This window comes from Prionailurus bengalensis, chromosome B4 (genome assembly GCF_016509475.1).
Source record: "Prionailurus bengalensis isolate Pbe53 chromosome B4, Fcat_Pben_1.1_paternal_pri, whole genome shotgun sequence".
NCBI lineage: Eukaryota > Metazoa > Chordata > Mammalia > Carnivora > Felidae > Prionailurus > Prionailurus bengalensis.
The window spans coordinates 42,582,051-42,604,966 of NC_057358.1; the positions used below are offsets into that span (position 1 = coordinate 42,582,051).

Genomic DNA, 22,916 nt, shown 5'->3' on the forward strand with positions numbered 1-22,916 from the left:
GCGCCGCCGCTCGCTCACCTCCGGCCGCCCGGCCGCCGGGCCCCGGCGCGGGACGGCGGCCCCCTGCTCTCTCCAGCGGGACGGTCCCTCGTAGGCGCCCGACGCTGTCAGCCGCGCTTTAAGGCGCGCACGCTGTCGTGTTCGGTACCCGGCGGACCCGAGACGTTGTCTCCGGCATGTCTCCGGTGGGCTTCTCGGTCCCCTGAGCTAGTGCATGCAGGGTATGGCGTTGGGAAGGGTTTAACGTGTTAGCCTGACCTCATCCTGGAGTTCAGGAAATGCTTGCCGAAGGAGTGAAGGTGTCAAGGGATAAAGGGGCATGTTACGGAGAACACTCTAGACTAAACTCTGCGTAAACTTGTGCAAGGCCCCTTTTCTATGGAATCTTAGTCAGCGGGGAGGGGGCCTTGATACCAGCCCTGCCTACCCACTAAGGCTGTTGCAAGGATCACAGGAGATAGGGTGTGTGAAAATGCTTTTTAAACGGTACAGTATACAAAGGAGGCAAAATAGGATTATCGTTCAGCTCGTTTGACGGTCTTATAACATATCTTATCCTGAGTGTCAGACAATATCGGATGGTATTCTCTGCCCCTTCCAGAATAACCCCCGCCCAGAGGCAGAAAATGCCACCAGGGAGCCCACCTCCTCTTTTCTTTCCTCTTCCAGTCGCGTTATTCCTCTGGGAATTCTTACATGTTTCATCCTCTGGCCTGTTACACTTTTCTCAAACTGTCCTACTTTCTATCATATAAAACAATATGAATGCAAAAAATATTTTCCATGAAATATTTGAATTGCTCAGAAAAAGACTGCATATTCAAGATTGTAGCTTGATGACATCATTTCGCCTTTAGATAATAAAGTCTTATCATCTGGCTAAATGTATCAGACTTTATCTAAATTATACCTATATAAAATTACGTTGTATTTACAATGTGCCAGGCACTGAGCTAAGCACTCTGCATGTGTTGTCACGTTTCATTCTTCTAGCAATCCCACAAGGTACTACTATTACAATACCTATTTTGTAGATGAGAAAACTATGACTTAGAGATATTGACGATGTCTAAATTCACATCATTAGTAACTAGCAAAGTCGAGACTTAGACTAACAATCCAAGGATTCCAAAGACCCAACTCTTTTTTTTTTTAAAGTTTATTTTTTACTTAGAGCGTGAGCAGAGGAGGGGTAGAGAGAGAATCCCTAGCAGGCTCCGTGCTGCCAATACAGAGCCCAACATGGGACTTGATCTCACAAACCATGAGATCATCACTTGAGCGGAAATCAAGCCTAACCAACTGACCCACTCGGGCACCCCCAAGACCCAACTCTTAACTTCTATTTCATTCCTCTGAACTGTCAGAATTAAAAACCGCCCTTAAACTTAGGTAACAGCAATGTACGAGGACAGATGGTAGGTACACTTGTAACTAGCATAGCCTTGTTCATTACAATGGATCAATGGATAAACTTGCCCAATCACTGTGTTGTACACCTGAAACTAATGTTAACATTGTGTGTCAACTACACTCAAAACAGAAAATAGTGGCATTTCCTCTGTGTAAATAGAAAGCAGAAAGGTTGGGATCCCTTTCTGCATATATTTGTGTGTGTGTATGTGTGTGTGAACACACATACATATATTTTTCACCAAATGCATATATTTTACAAAGAAAAAAAATCCTTAAACTTAAAGGAAGTGGAGTCCAGTTGAGCCTTTTCTTTCTCCCCACCCTTCCACTCTCCAGATTTAAAGCCGTATTTTCCCCCTCTTTGAAACATTAACTCATTCTCCCACACACAGATAATTTGGCACCAAATGCTTCTTGCTATGTTTTGGATGTTTTGTTATGTTTTATTGATCAACCATTTCTATGTATTCCACAACATTTTCTATGTATGTGGAATTTGGGGGGCAGGGGTAGAAAGGTAGAAGTACTAAAAAATGGGAGGGGCGCCTGGGTGGCTCAGTCGGTTAAGCGTCCGACTTCAGCTCAGGTCACGATCTCGCACTCCGTGAGTTCGAGCCCCGCGTCGGGCTCTGGGCTGACAGCTCGGAGCCTGGAGCCTGTTTCGGATTCTGTGTCTCCCTCTCTCTGACCCTCCCCCGTTCTTGCTCTGTCTCTCTCTGTCTCAAAAATAAATAAACGTTAAAAAAAAAATAATAAAGTTAGAACTTAAAAAAAAAAAAAAATGGGAAAGCCAGGGAAGGTTTAGACTCTTTTCCTGGAAATTTAGAAAAAAGCTCAAGAAATTATTTGATATATACAAGATATTTGCTGCAGCATTATTTGCAACGGTAGAAAATGAGAAAATTTGCTTAAATAACCATAATAGGGTAACTGTTAAATAAATAATGGTGCATCTGTATAATAGAATACTATTTACCTTTTAAAAGAGTAATTACGTTTAACTCTGGAAGGCAGGATTAGCGAGGAGTTGATTTTCTTTTTATATCTTCTTTACCATTTAGATATTTTGCAATAGGCATGTATTATTTTAAAGAACCAATTTTTTTAACGTTTATTTAGTTTTGGGACAGAGAGAGACAGAGCATGAACGGGGGAGGGGCAGAGAGAGAGGGAGACACAGAATCTGAAGCAGGCTCCAGGCTCTGAGCCATCAACCCAGAGCCCGACGCGGGGCTCGAACTCACGGACCGCGAGATCGTGACCTGAGCTGAAGTCGGACGCTTAACCGACTGAGCCACCCAGGCGCCCCTAAAGAACAAATTTTTTTCATAGATCTGAATATAATCCAGTGAGAAAATCATGTTTAGAAAGTTTGTATAATACAGTTATATAATTGCTCTTTAAAATATATACTTATGTGTATGCGTATATTTGAGTATGCACACGCCCATGTGCACATTCAGGTGGATATACACCAAAGATGTGAGCTTGACGATTATTTCGTTTACATCATTTTCTACTATATCTATAATTAGCATTTGTATGGTTTTTGCTTATGTAATTTTTAATTTAAAAGAAAAAGAAACTGATAAATAACCTTGTGTTTGTTTTGGTTTTACCCTAAGACAGAGGAAGCACTTGCATTCATTCTTTGTATACTTTGCATTAAGGAGGGTGATATGGAGCAAATAAAAATATAGTCACTGAGGGGCACTTGGCCGGCTCAGGCAGTAGAGCATGTGACTCTTGATCTTGAGGTGGTGGGTTTGAGCCCCACATTGGGTGTAGAGCTCACTAAAAAATAAAAATTACATATATATATATATATATATATATATATATATATATATACACTAAAACATGCAAGAAACCAAAATATAAGGATCCACCCTTTTCTAAAATAGCACATACTACATAACGCATGAATGTTAGTCTACCTTGAGCAAAACAGTTCATCATATTGGTGACTAATATGTCACAATACTGTTTTGGAAGCATTTATTAAATATCTAGGTATTATATGAAACACAGTGGATAATAAGATTTGTGTATCCAAATCCCAGCTTTGGTGCTCAATAACTGTGAGAACTTAAATCACTTAACTGTTCGGTTTCCTCATCAGTAAAATGTGGATAATATTCATACCTATTTCACAGTGTTGTGGAGAAAACTATGACTCAGTTAAGTGCATGAGGGAAGAAGAACCTGAAGATTGAAAGAGACTTAAAAGTCATAACAACGAAATGCAATGTATACGGATAAAGAGACATATCCACCAATGGGGCGCCTGGGTGGCGCAGTCGGTTAAGCGTCCGACTTCAGCCAGGTCACGATCTCGCGGTCCGGGAGTTCGAGCCCCGCGTCAGGCTCTGGGCTGATGGCTCAGAGTCTGGAGCCTGTTTCCGATTCTGTGTCTCCCTCTCTCTCTGCCCCTCCCCTGTTCATGCTCTGTCTCTCTCTGTCCCAAAAATAAATAAATGTTGAAAAAAAAAATTAAAAAAAAAAAAAGAGACATATCCACCAAATACAATATATGGGCATTTGGGGGGATCCTGATTTGAACAAAGCAACTGGAAAAAATATTATGAAGTCACTGGTAAAATTTCAATCTTGACTCTGATGATATCAAAGAGTTATTGTTGTATTAGATGTGTTAATGATACTGTGTTTTTATTTAAGGATTTTTATCTTTTCAGGTTTTTTTTTTAATGTTTTATTTATTTTTGAGACAGAGAGAGACACGGAGTATGAATGGGGGAGGGTCAGAGAGAGAGGGAGACACAGAATCTGAAGCAGGCTCCAGGCTCTGAGCTGTCAGCACAGAGCCCGATGTGGGGCTCGAACTCCTGGACCATGAGATCATGACCTGAGCCAAAGTCGGAAGCTTAACCAACTGAGCCACCCAGGCGCCCCAAGGATTTTTATCTTTTAAAAATGCATACTGCAGTATTTAATCATGAAATGCCTGAAATTTCCTTCAAAATAATCGGGTGAGAGAGGTACAGATGATAAAAGATTGACCAAGCATTGCTTATTACAACAGGCTTTTAAAATTATTTATTTTTTTAAATTGTATTTTAAATAATTTCCACACCAAACATAGGGCTCAAGCCCACAACCCTAGATCAAGAGTCACATGCTCCACCAACTCAGCCAGCTAGACCACTCCATATGGTTTAAAAAAATAATAATAATACTATTCTCAAAGCACCTGGCTGGGGGAATCTTGAAATCAGAGTTGTGACTTCCAAATCCATGTTGGGTCTAGAGATACTTAAAAATAAAATCTTAAATAAATAATAAACAAATAAATACTATCCTTTGTACGTTTGTATGTGTTTGAAATTTTCCAAAAGATTAAGTTTATTTATTTTGAGAGAGACACAAACGGTGCCAGTGGGGGAGGGGCACAGAAAGAGGGAGAGAGAGAATCCCAAGCAGTCTCCACCCTGTCAGAGCAGAGCTGGATGCAAGACTCCAACTCAAGAAACCAGGAGATCATGACCTGAGCAGAAAACAAGAGTCTGATGCTAAATGCTTAAGGGATTGAGCCACCCAAGTGCCACTTCCCAAAAAAATTTTTAAGAGGAGCCTGGCTGGCTCAGTCCCTGGAGCATGGGACTCTTGATCTTGGGGTACTGAGTTCCAGCCCCATATTGGGGGGAGAGTTTACTTAAAAAAAAAATTTTTTTAATACTGCTTAAAAAATGCAAGATAGCAAGGATTATGTAAATATGTCCTATAATTATATGCTTTGTATTTATAATACTGTATTATCTATTGTTTGCTTACACTTTTCAGATTACGACGTTTTCATTTACACTATGTCTTTTATTATTATCCCAATTTTACAACCGAGAAGAGTGAACCAGAGCCAGACTGCAAGGCTGTGTCATACACCGCCTACACTCTTCCAGTTTTCCAGGGGACCTGCTGGTAAAAGGTGTAGGAAGTAACCCACAAGCCACTAAGCACAGGATTCTTGCTTCCTTTCATGGCTGAAGTCAGATCTAGTGGGTAGGGAATACAGGAACATACAAACGATTAATTTAGAAATATTTACAGACGAAATTTGCGCTCACGTTTGCACATCAGAAAAATTCTAGCTGCTACTTTAAAGGGTAATGTCGGGAGCACAGAATAGAACACAGCAGAGGGGATTAAATTCTCTCCATGTTAGGTTTCCTTCCCATACATAACTGTTTATTATCTTAAGTTTCCTATGCTAACTTTATGTCCTCTATTAGCCTGTTTATTCTCCCTAAAACCAAGGGTAGAACTACGGTTACGGGATGAAAAACTGTAGGAAGCGAGGTTGGAAGGCAGGAGGACGTCACATCCCAGTGGTTTTGAGGCCCAGCCTCCCAACAGCTCTGTTCCACCTTAAGAAGCTTTGGCCTCTCCCCCAGCCAAGCGGGCACTCGGCTCCTCCCACTCCCGTGTCAGCTCCGACCCGGGAACGTGGGGAAGGGAGGAAAGACGCACTGAATGGAAAGATTGGCGCCCGAGGCCGCAGGGTCTCTCCTTCCCCTACTCTAGGCGCACGGGAGGAACGTGTAAAGCACCGGCCATTGGGTTTGGTTCTTTTCCGGAGGCTTCAGGATGGGGGCGTGTCCGGCTGAAATTGGCGGGGGTGGGGGAGGAATATGTGAGGGGTGGGGCTCATCTTGGGGTGGGGTCGAAGACAACAGAACTGAGGCATGTGAGGTATACGGCATGCGGTGATTGTTAGTCGAAAATTGTAAATCCACGAAATCCGGACGCGCCCCTCCAAGCCATTTCCAAAAGAGGGGGCAAGTTTTCCATTCTCCGCCCCAATTCCCCGTCTTCGTTTTAATTGATTGAGTTTAAGGTAGGCTGGGCCCAAGCTTGCTTGTTGATTGGCTACAGAAGTAATCCATCAGGATGACGCAAGCGAGGGGGTGGCTATTGGGGGGAGGAAGTGAAGATTATTTTGGTACAGCCTACCGCAACTACTGATTGGTGGAGATTTGCAGTGAGGTAAAAACAAGGCATACAAATGTCCACTACAGTGAAGGGCTTATTGGCCATCCTCTCAGGGACGATGTCTGGGGTGGGACTGAGAAGAGCGAGCTGGACTCTGTTATGGTACTGAAGGACCAAATTGATTGAAACCCGGAAATGAGTTTAGAAGGGAACTGAAGGAAAGAGGGAAATCCGCGGCACCTTCGTTGCCCTCAAACAAGGTCATTTCCTGCATAGGATCGATAATTTCCTGTTTACTCGAAGAAGTCAGCGCGTACCCTGGCTTTCTGGAATACACATGATAATTACATTCTTAGGAGCCTTTGGTCCCAGGCTTCCCATTTACTTACATTACCTACAAGAATGAGACAGAGGAAAGGAAAAGCATGGGGTTTAACCTTGCCCGAAGGGAAGGCTAGGGAAACTGAGGCTTTAATAGAGAAAGCTAAGGACGGACCCTGGACCACAGTATCCAAGCAGGTGGGTTCCTAAAGAAAGCATTCATAAAATAATGGAAGAGAGTGGGCGGAGGTGAAGAGAACTGAAACGATTTGTCTGAAGGAAAAGGATTAATCAAAAAAGAAAGCTTGGGTATTCATCATTTTGTCTCCGATGCCTCGTAGCGTCAGGTACTGGCAGGTGATGTAAACCAAACAAGAATAAGACTTTTTAAAGTATTTATGTCACTTTTATGATCCTGAAGAAATGTTTCACACCTACCACCTTGGTTAATCCAGCCATAAAATGAAAGCTAGATCTGCTTCCTAGACCTCCCTGGGAAGCTACCTACCTGTGAAAACACTACCATTTCCCCCTTAATACCCTGAGGACTTTAAATTTTGCAAGCAGATTTCCCCTTAACCTGCATTTCTAGAAAAATTGAAAAGATAGATGGAATTAGTAAAAAGATGTCTTCTACATCCAATGAATGGAAAAATCTGAGATTCGAGGGTAGGAAGAACTTAACTCTTTGAGAGTGTTGAGAGATAAACATCATACTAGAGATTATGGAATTGCTTGCTTTCCAGCAAGTTAATAGCAAGATTTCATCAGTGCTTTAACATGATCTAAAAACTGTGCTCTGGGGCGCCTGGGTGGCTCAGTCGTTGAGCATCCGACTTCCACTCAGGTCATGATCCCTCAGTCTGTGAGTTCGGCCCTGCGTGGGGCTCTGTGCTGACAGCTCAGAGCCTGGAGCCTGCTTCGGATTCTGTGTCTCCCTCTCTCTCTGCCCCTCCCCCGCTTATGCTCTGTCTCTCTCTCTCTCTCTCTCTCTCTCTCTGTCGAAATAAATGTTAAAAAAAATTTTTTTTAAAGAATTATATTTATGAGATAAAAGTGCATTTTTCCCCCTAGTAATGTTATATGAATTATGTGGAAACATACAAAATTACTTTGGGGTTAATAATTCATACAGTTAAGCACTGTCTGTCACTTTCCTTTTGATGATGTGCAATAAATCAAAGCAGAAATTGTCTCTGAGGGAAAATAGAGCCTAGCATCAAGTCTAAGGAAAGATAGAAAGAAAGAAAGAAAGAAAGAAAGAAAGAAAGAAAGAAAGAAAGAAAGAAAGAAAGAAAGAAAGAAAGAAAAGAAAGAAAAGAAAGAAACTTGCATTGTTCCTGATCAAAGATCCAAGGCCTCTAGCACGTAAAGATAAACCAGTGACATCTTGATTGGTGAGAATATAAGACACTGAGTCAGAATCTTAGGCCCTAGGAAAATCTTTAACCTTCTGGAAAATCTTTAACCTAACTGCGCCCACCTCTCCAACCACCTGCCTTGAGAAACACAGTAATCTTGTTTCTTTCCATGGAGGTCCAAGGAATGGCTACAAAGCTCCAAAAGACAAAGAAAGCAAGTACCAGGTTATGCTGCACTTGGAATTTATGGAAAGAAGAGGAAAAGGGAAGGCAGAGGTGTAGGTGGGACAAAGTACTTACTATTGCTTAGATGTCCTATCTGTCAGGGTTGGCTACAATAAACAGAAACCACTTTATTTTGGGCAGAAAACGTCTTAATACAGGAACGTGAGTACTTACAAAATTGTTGGAAGGACCTAAAAGGAGCAGGGCCTCTGCCGCATCCCAGAAATGGCTTCAAAAACAAGACTACTGGGGCGCCTGGGTGGCTCAGTGGGTTGAGTGTCTGACTCTTGATTTCGCCTCAGGATGTGATCTCCCGGTTAGTGGGTTGGAGCCCCACACCAGGATTCTCTCTCTCTCTGCTCCTCCCACCCCCTCCCCTCAAAGTAAATAAACTTAAAAGCCAAAACAAAGACAAGACTAGTAAATTCACTCAGCAGGGAACCTTCACAAAGGGGAGGAATCAAGACCGTTGCTGAAACTATTGAGTTCAAGAACATAGTGCCTTGGTTATGACCCAGCAGTCAGGAAGCTACTGTTGCTCACACTGCCTCAGGAGCCTTTAGGGACCATGAAGCTTGTAAGTGGATACTGGAACACTGCTGCAGAAAAACCCTACATCCCATGACCATGCTGGCCAGTAGCAACAACCAAAGCAGCCAGAAGATGGCCCCTGCCTCACTTTCACTTTTCAAGTCTCTTGGATGTGCCAACTATTGATAGATCAAAACTTAACAACTAGAACCCTAGCTGCAAGGAAATCTAGGAAATCGAGGTTTTGGTTTTCCAGCCTCTGTAGGTACAGGGAAAGATATAAAGAGAGAGAATGGGTGTCAGCCATACCTGTCACAAGTATATATGTACCTGCATTAAAAAAAAAAAATTTTTTTTTTAATTTTAGAGCACAAGGGGCGCCTGGCGTGGCTCAGTCAGCGGAGCGCCTGACTCCGGTTCAGGTCACGAACTCACAATTCCGTGGGTTCGAGCCCCACGTTGGGCTTGGGGAGCCTGTTTCAGACTCTCTGTCTCCCTCTTTCTCTGCCCCTCCCCCATTCTCTCCCTCTCTCTCTTTCTCAAGAATAAACTTAACAATAAAAAAAGAGAGAGAGAGCATGAGATAGGGAGGGGGCAGAGGGAGAAAGAGAGAATCTTAAGCAGGCTCCAGGAGGGGCTCCTCCCTGGTCGGGCTCCATTCAGGGCTCCACTCCGTTTCATCCTCCGACCCTGGGATCATTAACCTGAGCCAATCTCAAGAGTCGACACTCGGGGCGCCTGGGTGGCGCAGTCGGTTAAGCATCCGACTTCAGCCAGGTCACGATCTCGCGGTCCGTGAGTTCGAGCCCCGCGTCAGGCTCTGGGCTGATGGCTCAGAGCCTGGAGCCTGTTTCCGATTCTGTGTCTCCCTCTCTCTCTGCCCCTCCCCCGTTCATGCTCTGTCTCTCTCTGTCCCAAAAATAAATAAACATTAAAAAAAAAATTTAAAAAAAAGAGTCGACACTCAAACAAATGAGCTACCCAGGCACCCCTTTACATTTTAAAAATGTTCTTGGTAATGGGCACCTAGCTGGCTCAGTCAGGGGAGCATGCCATTCTTGGTCTCGGTGTCGTGAGTTTGAGCCTTACATTGGGTGTAGAGATTACTCAAATAAAAAACTGTGAAGGAAAAAAAAAAAAAAAAAAGAACATGCTTGGTAATAAATAAGTAGAATGAAAGGACTCTGAGCCAGAACCGGCAAAAGAAGGAAGCAAAGTCTGTTTCACACTTTTTTATTTTATAAACCAATCGGGATATAATGGGGAACAGAGAACTTTTGATACAGTGACATAAAGACATTACCAGGGTGCCTGGGTGGCTCAGTCCGTTGAGCGTCCGACTTTGGCTCAGGTCATGATCTCACGGTTCGTGGATTCGAGACCCACGTCGGGCTCTGTGCTGGCAGCTTAGAGACTGGAGGCTGCTTTGGATTCTGTGTCTCCCTCTCTCTCTGCTCCTCCCTTGCTTTCTCTCTCTCTCTGTCTCTCTGTCTCTCCCAAAAATAAAAAAAAAAAATTAAAAAAAAAACATTACCAACTATCTTCTACTATAACCATCATTTCACAAGAGAATTAACATCTTTAGTTGTTGTTTTTTTGTTTTTGTTTTTTTTTTTTGTTTTTATGAAATGAAAGAGAGACAGAGTGTGAGTGGGGGAGGGTCAGAAACAGAGGGAGACACAGAGTCCTAAGTAGACTCCCGGCTCTGAGCTGTCAGCACAGAGCCTGATGCAGGGCTCGAACTCATGAACCTCGAAGATCATGCCCTGAGCTGAAATCAGTCGCCTAACCAACTGAGCCAGCCAGGCCCCTGAGAATTTACATTTTTAATACAAAAAAAGACGGAAAGGCTATACTCTCAGAATTTAAGAACTGGATAAATTTCACTTCCCCCAAAAAAGAAATACTACCTCGTTCCTTCCTTTCCCAAGAAACATCTTGTTTCAGTGTGACAGAGCTGCGAAGCCACTGAAGTAGTATAAGGTCACTGCCAGTGCAGAGAAGAAACTTAGCTTCTCGTCCACTCTGTTCAAGACTTACCGAACAACCTTAGGGCGTCTGGGTGGCTCAGTTAGTTAAGCCTCCAACTCTTAATTTTGGCTCAGGTCATGATCTCACATTTCATGAAGAGTCTGGAGCTGGGCTCTGTGCTGTCAGCACAGAGCCTGCTTGGGATTCTCTCTCTCTCCCTCGCTCTGCCCCTTCCCCCTCAAAATAAATAAACCTTTTTTTTTTTTAAGTTAAAAAAAAAAGACTTAGAAAAGATGTGGAAGGAGCAGTTTCTAAAAGGAACATATTCTAGGAAAAAATTGTTAATTAAACAATTAAAAAGGCATTAGACTAATGGAACCCTTAGTTCCCTTAGAGTTCTAAAAGTCCATTATTCAACTTTTTTCTGGACTTCTAATTACCCTCTCCCTGGACTTCAGCTTGTAGACTCTACTAAGGCCAACTCATCCCCTTCAGTGACCTAGATTTAATAAAGAAAAGCACAGATTTTTTTTTTTCCCATGTCATTCTTTTTGTTCAAAAGCTACCAACTGTCAATAAAACATAATCCACTCTATTCAGCTTGGCATTCAAGGCCTTCCTCAACCTGATCCTAATCCCTACCTGATCCATAATTCCCTAACCTTCAGAGAAGAGCTGGTATCGCCTGACTAGGTGCTTTTGCTACTATTTTCCTTCATTTTATTTCAACTAATACTCACTGAGCTTACTGCGGATCTTCCATGCACCAGACTGTGTTAGAAGCTTCAAGTTTAACAATGAATCAGGCCTAGCCCCTGTTGGGGTGACCACCCATCCCAGGTTGCCCAGCACTATCCTGGGAAACCCCTTAGTCCTGGGATAACTGGGACAGTTGATCACCCTAGCCCCTGTCCACAAGAAATTATAAGGCTCTTAAGGCCCCTTCCAACTCAGACACTCTGCCTAGATGCATATTCTTTCCCCCAACTTTCTTCCAGAGTAATTATTTGGGATTTCCTTAACAATTAGCATAGTATCAAAGACTATTCCTAAGCAATGACTTTTATGTCTGTAGCACTGATTATGAACTCCTGGAAGGCACAGACATCCTTCCCAGACTCCACAGGGCCTACTAGTGCCTTTAGATAGTGACAATAAAAGGGATGCATGTTGAATTGAACAGAGAAGTTGGACAAAGTAATTTGTCAGGCTTTTTTGTTCTTTGTGTTTTAGCAGCAGCCATTTTTTTTTTAATGTTTTATTTTTTGGGGGGGGGGGGAGTGTGCACACAAATGGGGGAGGGGCAGAGAGAAGGGGACAGAGGATCCAAAGGGAGCTCTGTGCTGACAGCAGTGAGCGAGATGTGGGTCTCGAATTCAGGAACCAAGAGATCATGACCTGAGCTGGAAGTCAGGATGCTCAACCCACTGAGCCACCCAAGCGCCCTAGGCTTTTTTGTTGTTGTTCTCGATTGAAAACTTCTACAAGTGAAGCAGGTAAGGAAACATTTTTCATTGGATGGTTGTTTTTATAAAGTTAACAGCACTCAGACCAAGTGACAGAACATACTCCAAAAGCCCTTCCAGTCCAAATTCCCCAAAGGGTAACCACAATCTAGATTTATGACACCATAGTTTTTGCTGGTTTTGACCTTTATATACACACAATCATTGACTACATTCTTTGCACCCCGATTTCTTTTACTTAACTTTGCGAGACTCATCCATATGGCTGCGTGCCACTGTAGGACATTTGCTCTCAGGGCTCTATTACACTCTCATTGAGTGACTATACCATGTACTTATCCATTCTTCTTTCAATGACATTTGGATTATTCCCAGTTTTGAAGCTATTAGGAACACTGTTGAGATGAGCACTTTGGTACCTGTTTTTTTTTTTTTGGTGAACATGTATATGCATTTATGTCGAAATACCTTGCAATGAAACTGTTGGGTCATAGGCTAGGCCTAGGTTCTGTTTTAATAAATGCTGCTAAATAGTTTCCCCAAGTGATTGCACCCAATTTATCAATGTATACTCCCCTGGACAGTCTATACATTCCCTTTTTGTTCTCTTTTCCTCCACCTTCATTTTAACCCTTCTGGTGGGTGTGCAGTGGTCTCTCAAGCAGTTTTAATCTGGGGTCCCCTGAGGACCAACTCAGCTGCACACTTTTTCACGCGTTTATTGCGCATTAGGACGGTCTCTTTTGAGAAGGGCAGTGTAGATCTGTAAAAAAAAAAACCCAAAAGCCAAAAAAACCACCTTGTCACTGTTGCCTCGCCTCTTTACTAAAGGCCAAACCACCATGGGGAGGCTCCAAATAATTCCAGGTTAGGTTCGGGGAAGAATAATCTCTCTAAAACTTTTGTGTATCTGTCTGTTGGCCCCTCCCCTCCCCTGGGGAGCACCCACAAAAAGGCAGCAGGGGACGACCTTTATTTATTACTCCTAACCCCCAAACTCTGAAGAGTCCTTTCTGGGAGGCGGCAAGGTAGACAGTTGGACTTCCCATCAGAAGACAGCTAATGGGGCCAAAAGAACTACCAGGAATTGCCGCCCCCCCCCCCCAACCCCGCCTTCTCGGCAAGCACTCAGGCCCGCCCCGCAGGGATATCTGGGGGCATCATCTCCGGGGCGAGGGGGCGGTGAGGGGGAACGGGTATCTCTTAAAGCAGAAATGTTAACACCCTGTTAACGGCGACATTGAGGATGGCGGGGCCCAGCGCCGTTTCCCCGTAAAGGGTCGCCCCTGCTGCCTCCGTCCGAAGACGCGGGATGGGGCTTGCGGCGGAGGCCCGGGCTGGTCAGTTTGATGCGGAGGTGAGAAGCAGGGCTGGGGCCGGCCAGGCTGGGGCTCGGGAGCGGGGCCCCTGCGCCGCCCGCTGGGGGAAGCATGCGTCTTCCTTCCGGAGGGAGCCGGATAAACGAGTCACGTTTTACTACCACATCAACGGATCCGTCCAAAAAGAATCCTTAGCATTTGGTAGCAGCGCGGGCGTCCTAACGGCCGCTCAGCGAGCGCGGCGGAAGCGCGGTGGCGCCGTCGCCGTCGCTGCCACTCCCGGGCGCGGCCGCCTGGGACCAGCGGGAAAGCGTGGCGGGCCCTGAAGATGGGCGGTTGAGCCGAGCCGCAGGGCCCAACTGCAGTTGCCGGGTCCGGGTGGTGGGCGCGCTGCGCTGTCCCAGTGGCCCTGCCCCCGTGGCCGGCAGGTGGGAGGACCGGCCCGTGAGCTGGGACCAGGTGAAGGTGGGTGGTGACCCAGAGTGGGGTGGGCTGAGGGAGAAGGGGTCCTGCGGCTCTACAGAAACTGGCAAGTCGTCTCAGAGCATTGGAAAGAATACTGATTATTTCCTGAGCGCCTATTATGTCCCAGTCCCTGCTCTAAGTGCTAGGAAGCCTACCGGGAACCAGGTAGGAACAATGGCCTGGCCTCCTGGAGCTTATATTCTAATGAAGGGACAGACACGAAAACACAGAGAGAGGATGATAAATCTTATGAAGAAAATGCACAGTGAGGAATGGGGAGGGGACTGGTGTATTAACCTGGGCGAGGGAGAAGGGGTCGCATGTCAAGTCAGAGGAAGGTGATGGGGTGGGTCTGGGAAGTCTTTTCCAAGGAAGTGTCTTTTGACCAGAGACCAGAAAGAAGTGAGGAAGCCTCCAAGAATGATTCAGGCCGAGGGGACTGTGTTGACTTTGAACGGTGTCTACCAGGAGTTTAATTGCTACGCAGATGAGATTAGCTTTGTAGGTGAAATCTGGAATTTTCTTAGAAAATTATGGGTCATCCATTCATTTAGTGCTTTATTCCTTAAGTGTGAGAGAAGGAGAGTAAGGCCTGGTGCCCTTGGCAATACACTGTTAATAATTTTGTTCCAGTGGAATGCATAGACTAAATTTAGAACTTCCATTTGTTTTCCGGAAGAGATCACCTGAATGAATTTTGTTTGCGTTCCTCTGTTTCTGGTTTTGTTCCCACTTCCTCCCCTGCGCCCCATTCCCCAAAAGAGATAAGTAGCAAAGGGAAGGGAGAGAGAAGAGGCTGGGGTAAGAAGTCTGAAGAGCAAAATGGAAAGGAGAAGTCACAAGAAGGCTGTGGGAGAGTCAAGGGAATGATCTGTCCTAATTCTCTGCCTCCTAAGCTCAGGAAATGCTGGTGCTCCAACATCCCAGCCAATCCCCACAACTATACACAGGAGAGGAGGGAACAGACTCAGACATGAGTCAACCGCAGCTCACTAGAGCAGTTTAGGCCAAAGGTGGCTCATTTCAAATATTTTACATTAAATGGGAAAATAAGCCACGTTAAATCAAGGAATTTTGTAACAGCCAGATTACCTAACCCCCGCTTATTTTGCTGATGGAGAAACTGCTGGTTGGTGACAGAGCAATGACTCAAAATGTAGAGGTTCCATTTTTACCACATCCACCTCTGTCCCTTTTCTCTCCCCTGGAACCCTTAACTTGATAAAATTCTTCCCACTGGCTGCCGAACGAGCGAAAGAGCTTTGTTTGAAGACCCCAGAGTGGAGTTCATCTAACACATCGTTAGAATCACATGAGGTTTCACTTTCTTCCACAACTATTTATTGGTATGCCCGATGGCCAGCGGGCTAAGTCATACTTTTAGCTCTCAAGGAGTTTTAAGTCGATAGAGCGAATAAATAACTAGCCAATTGCAATTTACAGGAAGCAGTACCTTGAAGAGGAAGTGGAGGGAGAGTCAATTCTTAGTGTAGCAGAGAGATGGAGAGCAGCAAACAGGATGTGAGTATTGAGAATGTATTTCAGATTGGTGTCCAACTGTTTTGTCGTGGTTATGTTAATACCGATCATCTCCCTAAACTTTTGTTGTCTTGATCATGTATGACATACCTGAGTGGTGGTGGGAGAGACGATTGCAGCCCATAGACTTGGTCCGTTCCCACATCCTCTCTACTCACAATCAATGAGCATTTGCCACTTGGGGTGTTTTGTGCTTTGATGTCACCGAGAACAATTAGAAGGACAAAATATCCGTTTCAGCATTGTAATGGCAAGTAGGCCTTGGTAAAATTATACCCAAGCGGTCTTAGAGGAATGTCCTTGCAAAGAGCTGTGGCTGTGTAGATGTGAAGACTGATACGATATATGAACGTACGATAATAAGAACTCTTCGTATAGAGCAGGCTCTGGAGTGTAACTGAAGCCTGTCAGTTACAAAGCATCGCGGTAAAAATCCCCAAAAAGGTACTAAGTCACGTTTGACCCTTTGGAATGAGATGGGGGTAGGGTAGACATCATTTGGTGGCTAAAATTACATACTGCCTGAAGTGAGTGGTTTACCGCGTGTGATCACGTCTATAAAGACTTTAAATAAGGTCGCTTCTGGGAATTCTTTGGTACCTTGCATGGCTGGCATTTCAACCTGCCAGATTTTCTCCTGAACTTTTTAATAGTCTTGCTAAGGGAAGAAAACCTAGGGAAGCAATTGCTCTTCCTTAGCATACTTTCCAAAAGATGAACATTTTGGAAAATTTTTAAAGTCAACCCATTTTATTTTTTTTTATTTTATTTTTTAATGTTGATTTATTTTTGACAGAGAGAGAGACAGAGCATGAGCGGGGGAGGAGCAGAGAGAGGGAGACACAGAATCCAAAGCAGGCTCCAGGCTCTGAGCTGTCAGCACAGAGCCCGACATGGGGCTCGAACCCACAGACCGAGAGATCATGACCTGAGCCGAAGTCGGACGCTCAACCGACTAAGCCACCCAGGCACCCCAGTCAACCCATTTTAAAAGATGATGCATTTATATGACAATTATTAAGACTATCTTTTTAAGTTTATTTTTATTTATTTTGAGAGAGAGAGAGCAAGTGGGAGAGGGGCAGAGAGAGAGGGAGACAGAATCCCAAACAGGCTCTGTGCTACCAGCACAGAGCCCAGTGGGGGGCTTGAACCCACGAACTGAGAGATCATGACCTGAGCCAAAGTCGAGCTGGACCCTTAACTGACTGAGCCACCCAGAGGTCCCTGTTAGGACTATTTTAGAAAGACATTAGAGGAGGCTCTGTAAGAGCAAGATATGAAACACAGAAATTAGAGTGATTATTTTTTTAAAATTATTTTTAAAAACCTCTATACCTATCAAGAGCAAAGCCAGTGTGCCCCTGCCATCCCAGACCCCTACCCAGCTCCCCCTGCCACGTATTTATTTAATTTAATAATTAGATTTGACTCCTTACTTTGTTTTCGATTTCAAAAATCACAGGACTGTCTACCTCTGTTAATTGTGGGCTTCTACTTATGCTGACCTTGTCATTATTAACATACCATATATCATGGGGATGCCTGGGTGGCTCAGTTGGTTAAGCGTCCGACTTTGGCTCAGGTCCTGATCTCACGGTTCATGGGCTCAAGCCCCGTGTCGGGCTCTGTGCTGACAGTTCAGAGCCTGGAGCCTGCTTCCGATTCTGTGTCTCCCCCTCTCACTGCCCCTCGCCCGCTCGTGCTCTGTCTCTCAATAATAAATAAACGTTAAAAAAAAATTTAAAAAGATACCATATGTCATGGTTGTTGTTTTAATTTAAAAGAAGTACATGCCCACAAAACCTTGCAACAATACAGAAATCAAAGGACAAAGTCTCTTAAATTTTGGTGGTAAATAAGGATAAGTAAAGGTTTAGATTGTTGTTTGTGTTGTTACTGGCATTAAAAACAGTGACTTTTCTTTTGACATGGTCATTTTGACATAGCCAGATATAAATGACTCTGAAAGTTTGTCCTATTTCATATCTATTAGCTACACTACAGTTAGCTCTTTGCATGACATCTCTCTTTGCCAATTATTGTGACACTTAAATTAGATCATATGTTCTAAGCTCTCAGCAAGGCATTGGGCTATGGAGGGAAACATCCAGTTCTTCCCTACTATGATTGTCTCCTGTGGGTCTCATTACTACTCACATAAAACACTTCAGTTCTGGTCACATGTGTAGAGGTTTTTCCTCACACCAAGCAATTTTCTGTGACGCCACTTGGTTGTCCTACAGTTTAATTCAATGCGGACACTATCTACCTGGAGATAGTGTCAGATTGTACAGGTTAGGGACTCAGTCCCATTAGACCTCCCCATCTCACACACACACACACACACACACACACACACACACACACACACACTTACTTTAGAAACCAGTTGCAAGCCCTGGTTATACTTGTACTTTTTTTTTTTTTAAGTTTTTATTTATTTTTGAGACAGGGAGAGACAGAGCATGAACAGGGGAGGGTCAGAGAGAGGGAGACAGAATCTGAAACAAGCTCCAGGCTCTGAGCTGTCAGCACAGAGCCCGACGCGGGGCTCGAACTCACGGACCGCGAGATCGTGACCTGAGCCGAAGTCGGCTGCCCAACCGACTGAGCCACCCAGGCGCCCCTACTTTTTTTTTTTTTAATGTTTATTTATTTTTGAGAGAGAGAGAGAGAGACAAGAGTGCGAGCAGGGGAGGAGCAGAGAGAGAGGGAGACACAGAATCCAAAGCAGGCTCCAGGCTCTGGGCTGTCAGCACAGAGCCCAACCAGGCACTCTAACTCACGAACCATGAGATCATGACCTGAGCTGAAGTCCGACTCAACCAGCTGAGCCACCCAGGCGCCCCTATACCTGTACTTCTGGCCAGTTGACTGTAGATCAGAATTCCAATGTGCCCCTCTTTGGGTTTGACTAATTTTCTGGAGCAGCTCACGGAAGTCAGGGAAACACTTGTATTTACCAGTTTATTAAAGAATATGATAAAGGATACAGATGAACAGTCAGATGAAAAGATACATAGGGCAGGTCTGGGGGGTTCCTGAGCGTAGGAGTTTCTATCCCCTGGAATTGGGGTGAGTCACCCTCCCAGTGGACATGTATTCACCAGCCCGAAAGCTCTCTGAACCCCCTACTATGGGGATTGTGTGGAGCTTCCTCACGTAGGTGTGATCAATTATTAACTCCATTTCTAGCCCCTCTCCCTGCTCTGGAGGGTGAGGGGATAGGGCTGAAAATTCCAAGCTTTTAACCATGGCTTGGTCTTTCTGGTGACCAGCCCCCATCCGGAATCCACTCATTAACCTGAAGAGTCACCTCTTTTGAACAAAGGATGTTCCGAGTGCTCTCATCACTTAGGAATTTATAAGGGTTTTAAGATCTCCGTGTCAGGGACAGGGTCAAAGACAAATATTAGAACAATAGATGCTCGCAATGTTCTTATCACCTGGGAAATCACAAAGGTTTTAGGAACTCTGTGCCAGGAACTGGGCATATAGGAAATATTAAATAATTGGGAACTTGCCGTTATTTAAATACATTGATTTGTGGGGCAGATGTTATTATCTAGAGATAAGTTTTCTAGGTCACACAACTAGACAACTAGAGCATGCTACAGCTGGCCTATGATCGGTGTCTTTATACCATAACTCTCTTTCTTTCCTTTTGTTTTACATTGTTCTAGTAGACAGATCAAGAGGTTCAGAATTCAAAAGCAATTAGGAGAAACCAATCACAGTGTTAAAAAGATAACCTACATTATTATTCACCCACTGGGTTTTAGTTTAGGCTCGAGAGGAGATCGAGAAGGAATAGGGAGTTAGAAAACTAAACCTAGGGTCTCCTGGGTGGCTCAGGCGGTTGAGTAACCGACTCCTGATTTCAGCTCAGGTCATGATCTCATGGGTTTGTGAGTTCGAGCCCCGCGTGGGGCTCCGCGCTGACAGCGAGGAGCCTGCTTGGGATTCTCTCTGGGTCCCTTTCTCTCTGTTCCTCCCCCACTTGTGCTCGCTCGCGCTCTCTCTCTCCGAAATAAATAAATACACTTAAAAAAAAAAAAAAAACCTAAATCTAAAGACTGTCAAACATCTTTGCCCTCTAGCCCTATGTAACTCTTCAGCTTGTTATGTTAGGAAATACCATGGAGGTATGGAGGTACATAAACATCACTTATACAAACTATGATGGGAATCAGATATATAGTTCTTTTTTTTTTTTCATGTTTATTTGTTTATTTTACAAGAGAGAGAATGCAAGCAGGGGAGGGGCAGAGAGAGAGGGAGAGGGAGAATCCAAGGCAGGCTCCACACTGTCAGCACAGAACCCGATGCAGGCTCAGTCGTCAGACACTTAACCGACTGAGCCACCCAGGCACCCGGGAAGTGATACATTCTGTGAGGGAAAATGAGCAAGGGCACCTGGGTGGCTCAGTCGGTTACGTGTTGGACTTGAGCTCAGCGGTTCGTGAGTTCGAGCCCCAAGTGGGGCTCTGTGCTGACAGCTCAGAGCCTGGAGCCTGCTTCTGATTCTGTGTCTCCCTCTCTCTCTGCCCCTCCCCTGCTCATGCTCTGTCTCTCTCTCTCTCTCTCTCTCAAAAATAAATACACATTCAGAATTTTAAAACAAATTAAAAGAAAGCAAGGTAAAGACATAGATGTTGGAATAGGAGGGCAGGGTTGCATATTCTAAATACTGTGGTCAGGGAAGGGCTGTCCAGCATGAATTCGAGCAGAAACCAGAAGGACAATAAGGAGCGAACCCTGAGAAGATCTGAAGAAAGCGTTTCAGATAGAGGGAAGACTAGATGTAAAGGTCCTGGAGTAAAAAGGCTTAGCAGATTAGAGCAGGGGGTCCATAAAGTTTTTGTAAAGAGCCAGATAGCAAATATTTTAGGCTTCGTAGGCCCTTTGTCTCTGTTACAACTATTCAACTCTGCTGTCATATGTTAAAGCAGCCAGAGACATTATATAAGCAAACACGGCAAGGTTGGGTTGTAATGAAACTTTGTCCTTATGGGGCGCCTGGGTGGCGCAGTCGGTTGAGCGTCCAACTTCAGCCAGGTCACGATCTCGCGGTCCGTGAGTTCGAGCCCGGCGTCGGGCTCTGGGCTGATGGCTCAGAGCCTGGAGCCTGTTTCTGATTCTGTGTCTCCCTCTCTCTCTGCCCCTCGCCTGTTCATGCTCTGTCTCTCTCTGTCCCAAAAATAAATAAACGTTGAAAAAAAAATTAAAAAAGAAACTTCGTCCTTATAAATCTTTTTTTTTTTAATTTTTTTCATGTTTATATATTTTTGAGAGAGACTGAGCGTGAGTGGGGGAGGGGCGGGGGCGGGGGGCGGGGAGGACGCAGAATCCGAAGCGGGCTCCAGGCTCTGAGCTGTCAGCACAGAGCCCGAGGCGGGGCTCGAACTTACGAACAGTGAAATCATGACCTGAGCCAAAGTTGGACACTTAGCTAACTGAGCCACCCAGGTGCCCCAGCAAGAATTTTTTTTTTTTCAATGTTTATTTATTTATTTGGAGAGAGACAGCACGAGCAGAGAAGGGACAGAGAGAGAAAATCCCAAGCAGGCTCCGGGCTGAGCGTGGAGCCCAATGCAGGGGTCAGTCTCACAACCTTGAGATCATGACCCGAGCTGAAATCAAGAGCTGGATGCTTAACTGACTGAGCCACCCAGGTGCCCCCAAAAGGCAAGAATTTTTTAAAATGAACATCTTGAGAACCATCTCCCTGCTTGCGAAATAGAATCTTACAGGTAATGTAAGAGTCTCCTCTAGCTTCTTACCATGCTAGACGTCTCCATGTTTCTGAATTTTTGTCTGTCTAAGTGAAAGTCTTATTAAGAGATATGATGGTATGGATATAGTAGAAAGGGAAAATTTGATGATATAAGGGAAATACTTTCAGGTCAGAATTCTTGAGTAAGGTAAGAGGGAAAGGGATCCAGGTCTCTAGCCGACAGGCCGGCCTCACCAGATGGGAGCAGGAGACACAAGCATTTCAACGGGGGGGTTGGGGGGGTTGCTGAGTGTTTGGATTCAGACACGGTCCAGTTAGTAGACTTCGTAGTGAAGTAGGAAGATGAGGAATTTCTCGTCTCCGGTTTTCAGTGAAATTAGAAAGGAGATTATCATTTGAAGAGTGAGGAAAAGGTGTGAACTTGTTTTCTTACAGAGTAGGGAGTGAACTGATTTCAGACAAGAAAGCTTTGTGGGGCGCCTGGGTGGCTCAGTTCGGTAAGTGTCCGGACTGGATTTTGGCTCAGGTCATGATCTCATGGTCTGTGAGTTTCAGGCCGGAGTCTGGCTCTGCTCTGGCAGCACGGAGCCTGCTGGGGATTCTCTCTGTCTCTCTGCCCCTCCCCTGCTCGTGTTCTCGCTCTCTGTCTCTCAAAATAAATAAGCTTAAAAAAAGAAAGCTTTGCAGAGCAGTGCTGAGAGCCCACTTAAGATCATCACCTAATCTAAATTAATCCCTTAAGCAGGGTTGTGGATTTTTCCCCAGCCATTTGTTTAGTTAGTGAGTGCAAGCAAGCAGAGTAAGTAGAGTTGGAATTCACCAAGGGCTGGGATCTTACCAAGGAATACGACAGGAGGGGAAGGAGTGCCAGAGTCGCAGGTTGTGCAAAGGAGCCTGTTGAGGGATGAATGAAATGATTCAAGCTGGGTGATGTCGGAAATAAAAACAGAAAAGTGCTCATCCGTGAAAAGTTGATGGGGTCGATGGCTTAGAGATCCTACTTGTATTACGAATTGTTAGGGGCGCCTGGGTGGCTCAGTCGGTTAAGCATCCAACTTCAGCTCAGGTCATGATCTCACACTCCGTGAGTTCGAGCCCCGCGTCAGGCTCTTTGCTGACAGCTCAGACCCTGGAACCATCTTCAGATTCTGTGTCTCCCTCTCTCTCTGCCCCTCCCCTGCTCATGTTCTGTCTCTCTCTGTCTCAAAAATAAATTAAAAAAAAAAAACATTAAAAAATTTATGGGGCGCCTGGATGGCTCAGTCGGTTGAGCATCCGACTGCAGCTCAGGTCACGATCTCACGGTTTGTGGGTTCGAGCCCCGCGTCGGGCTCTGTGCAGACAGCGTGGAGCCTGGAGCCTGTTTTGGATTCTGTCTCTCTCTCTCTCTCTCTGTTCCTCCCCTGCTCTCACTGTCTCTCTCTGTCTCAAAAATAAATAAAATTTAAAAAAAAAAGAATGCAGAGGAGGTGATGGACAGTGTGAGATGCAAGAAAGAGGTTTTGGAAGGAATACGTCTATCATTAATGGCCAGGCCTGGGGTGTCACCATGGGATTAAGTGACTGAGGTGGATTGGAAAATAAAATGACTGGAAATGAGTAGACCAGGAACTGA

At 44.8% G+C, this 22,916-nt stretch overlaps 1 protein-coding gene across 5 annotated transcripts in view; it reads left to right on the forward strand.

Annotated features, from left to right (window-relative positions):
• The first annotated feature begins 13,427 nt into the window (after positions 1–13,427).
• Positions 13,428–22,916, forward strand: part of SLC2A3 (solute carrier family 2 member 3) — a 90,726-nt gene continuing 81,237 nt past the window's right edge. Inside the window, exons 1-2 of one of the 5 annotated variants that reach the window (XM_043563557.1) lie at positions 13,478–13,595; positions 15,466–15,543. In XM_043563557.1, the coding sequence (XP_043419492.1) occupies positions 15,523–15,543 (21 nt within the window). In that variant the 5' untranslated portion in view covers positions 13,478–13,595; positions 15,466–15,522. Of the gene's footprint in view, positions 13,596–13,615; positions 14,023–15,465; positions 15,544–22,916 lie in introns of those variants that run through there. The other 4 variants (XM_043563555.1, XM_043563556.1, XM_043563558.1 and 1 more) reach the window with 4 other exon arrangements.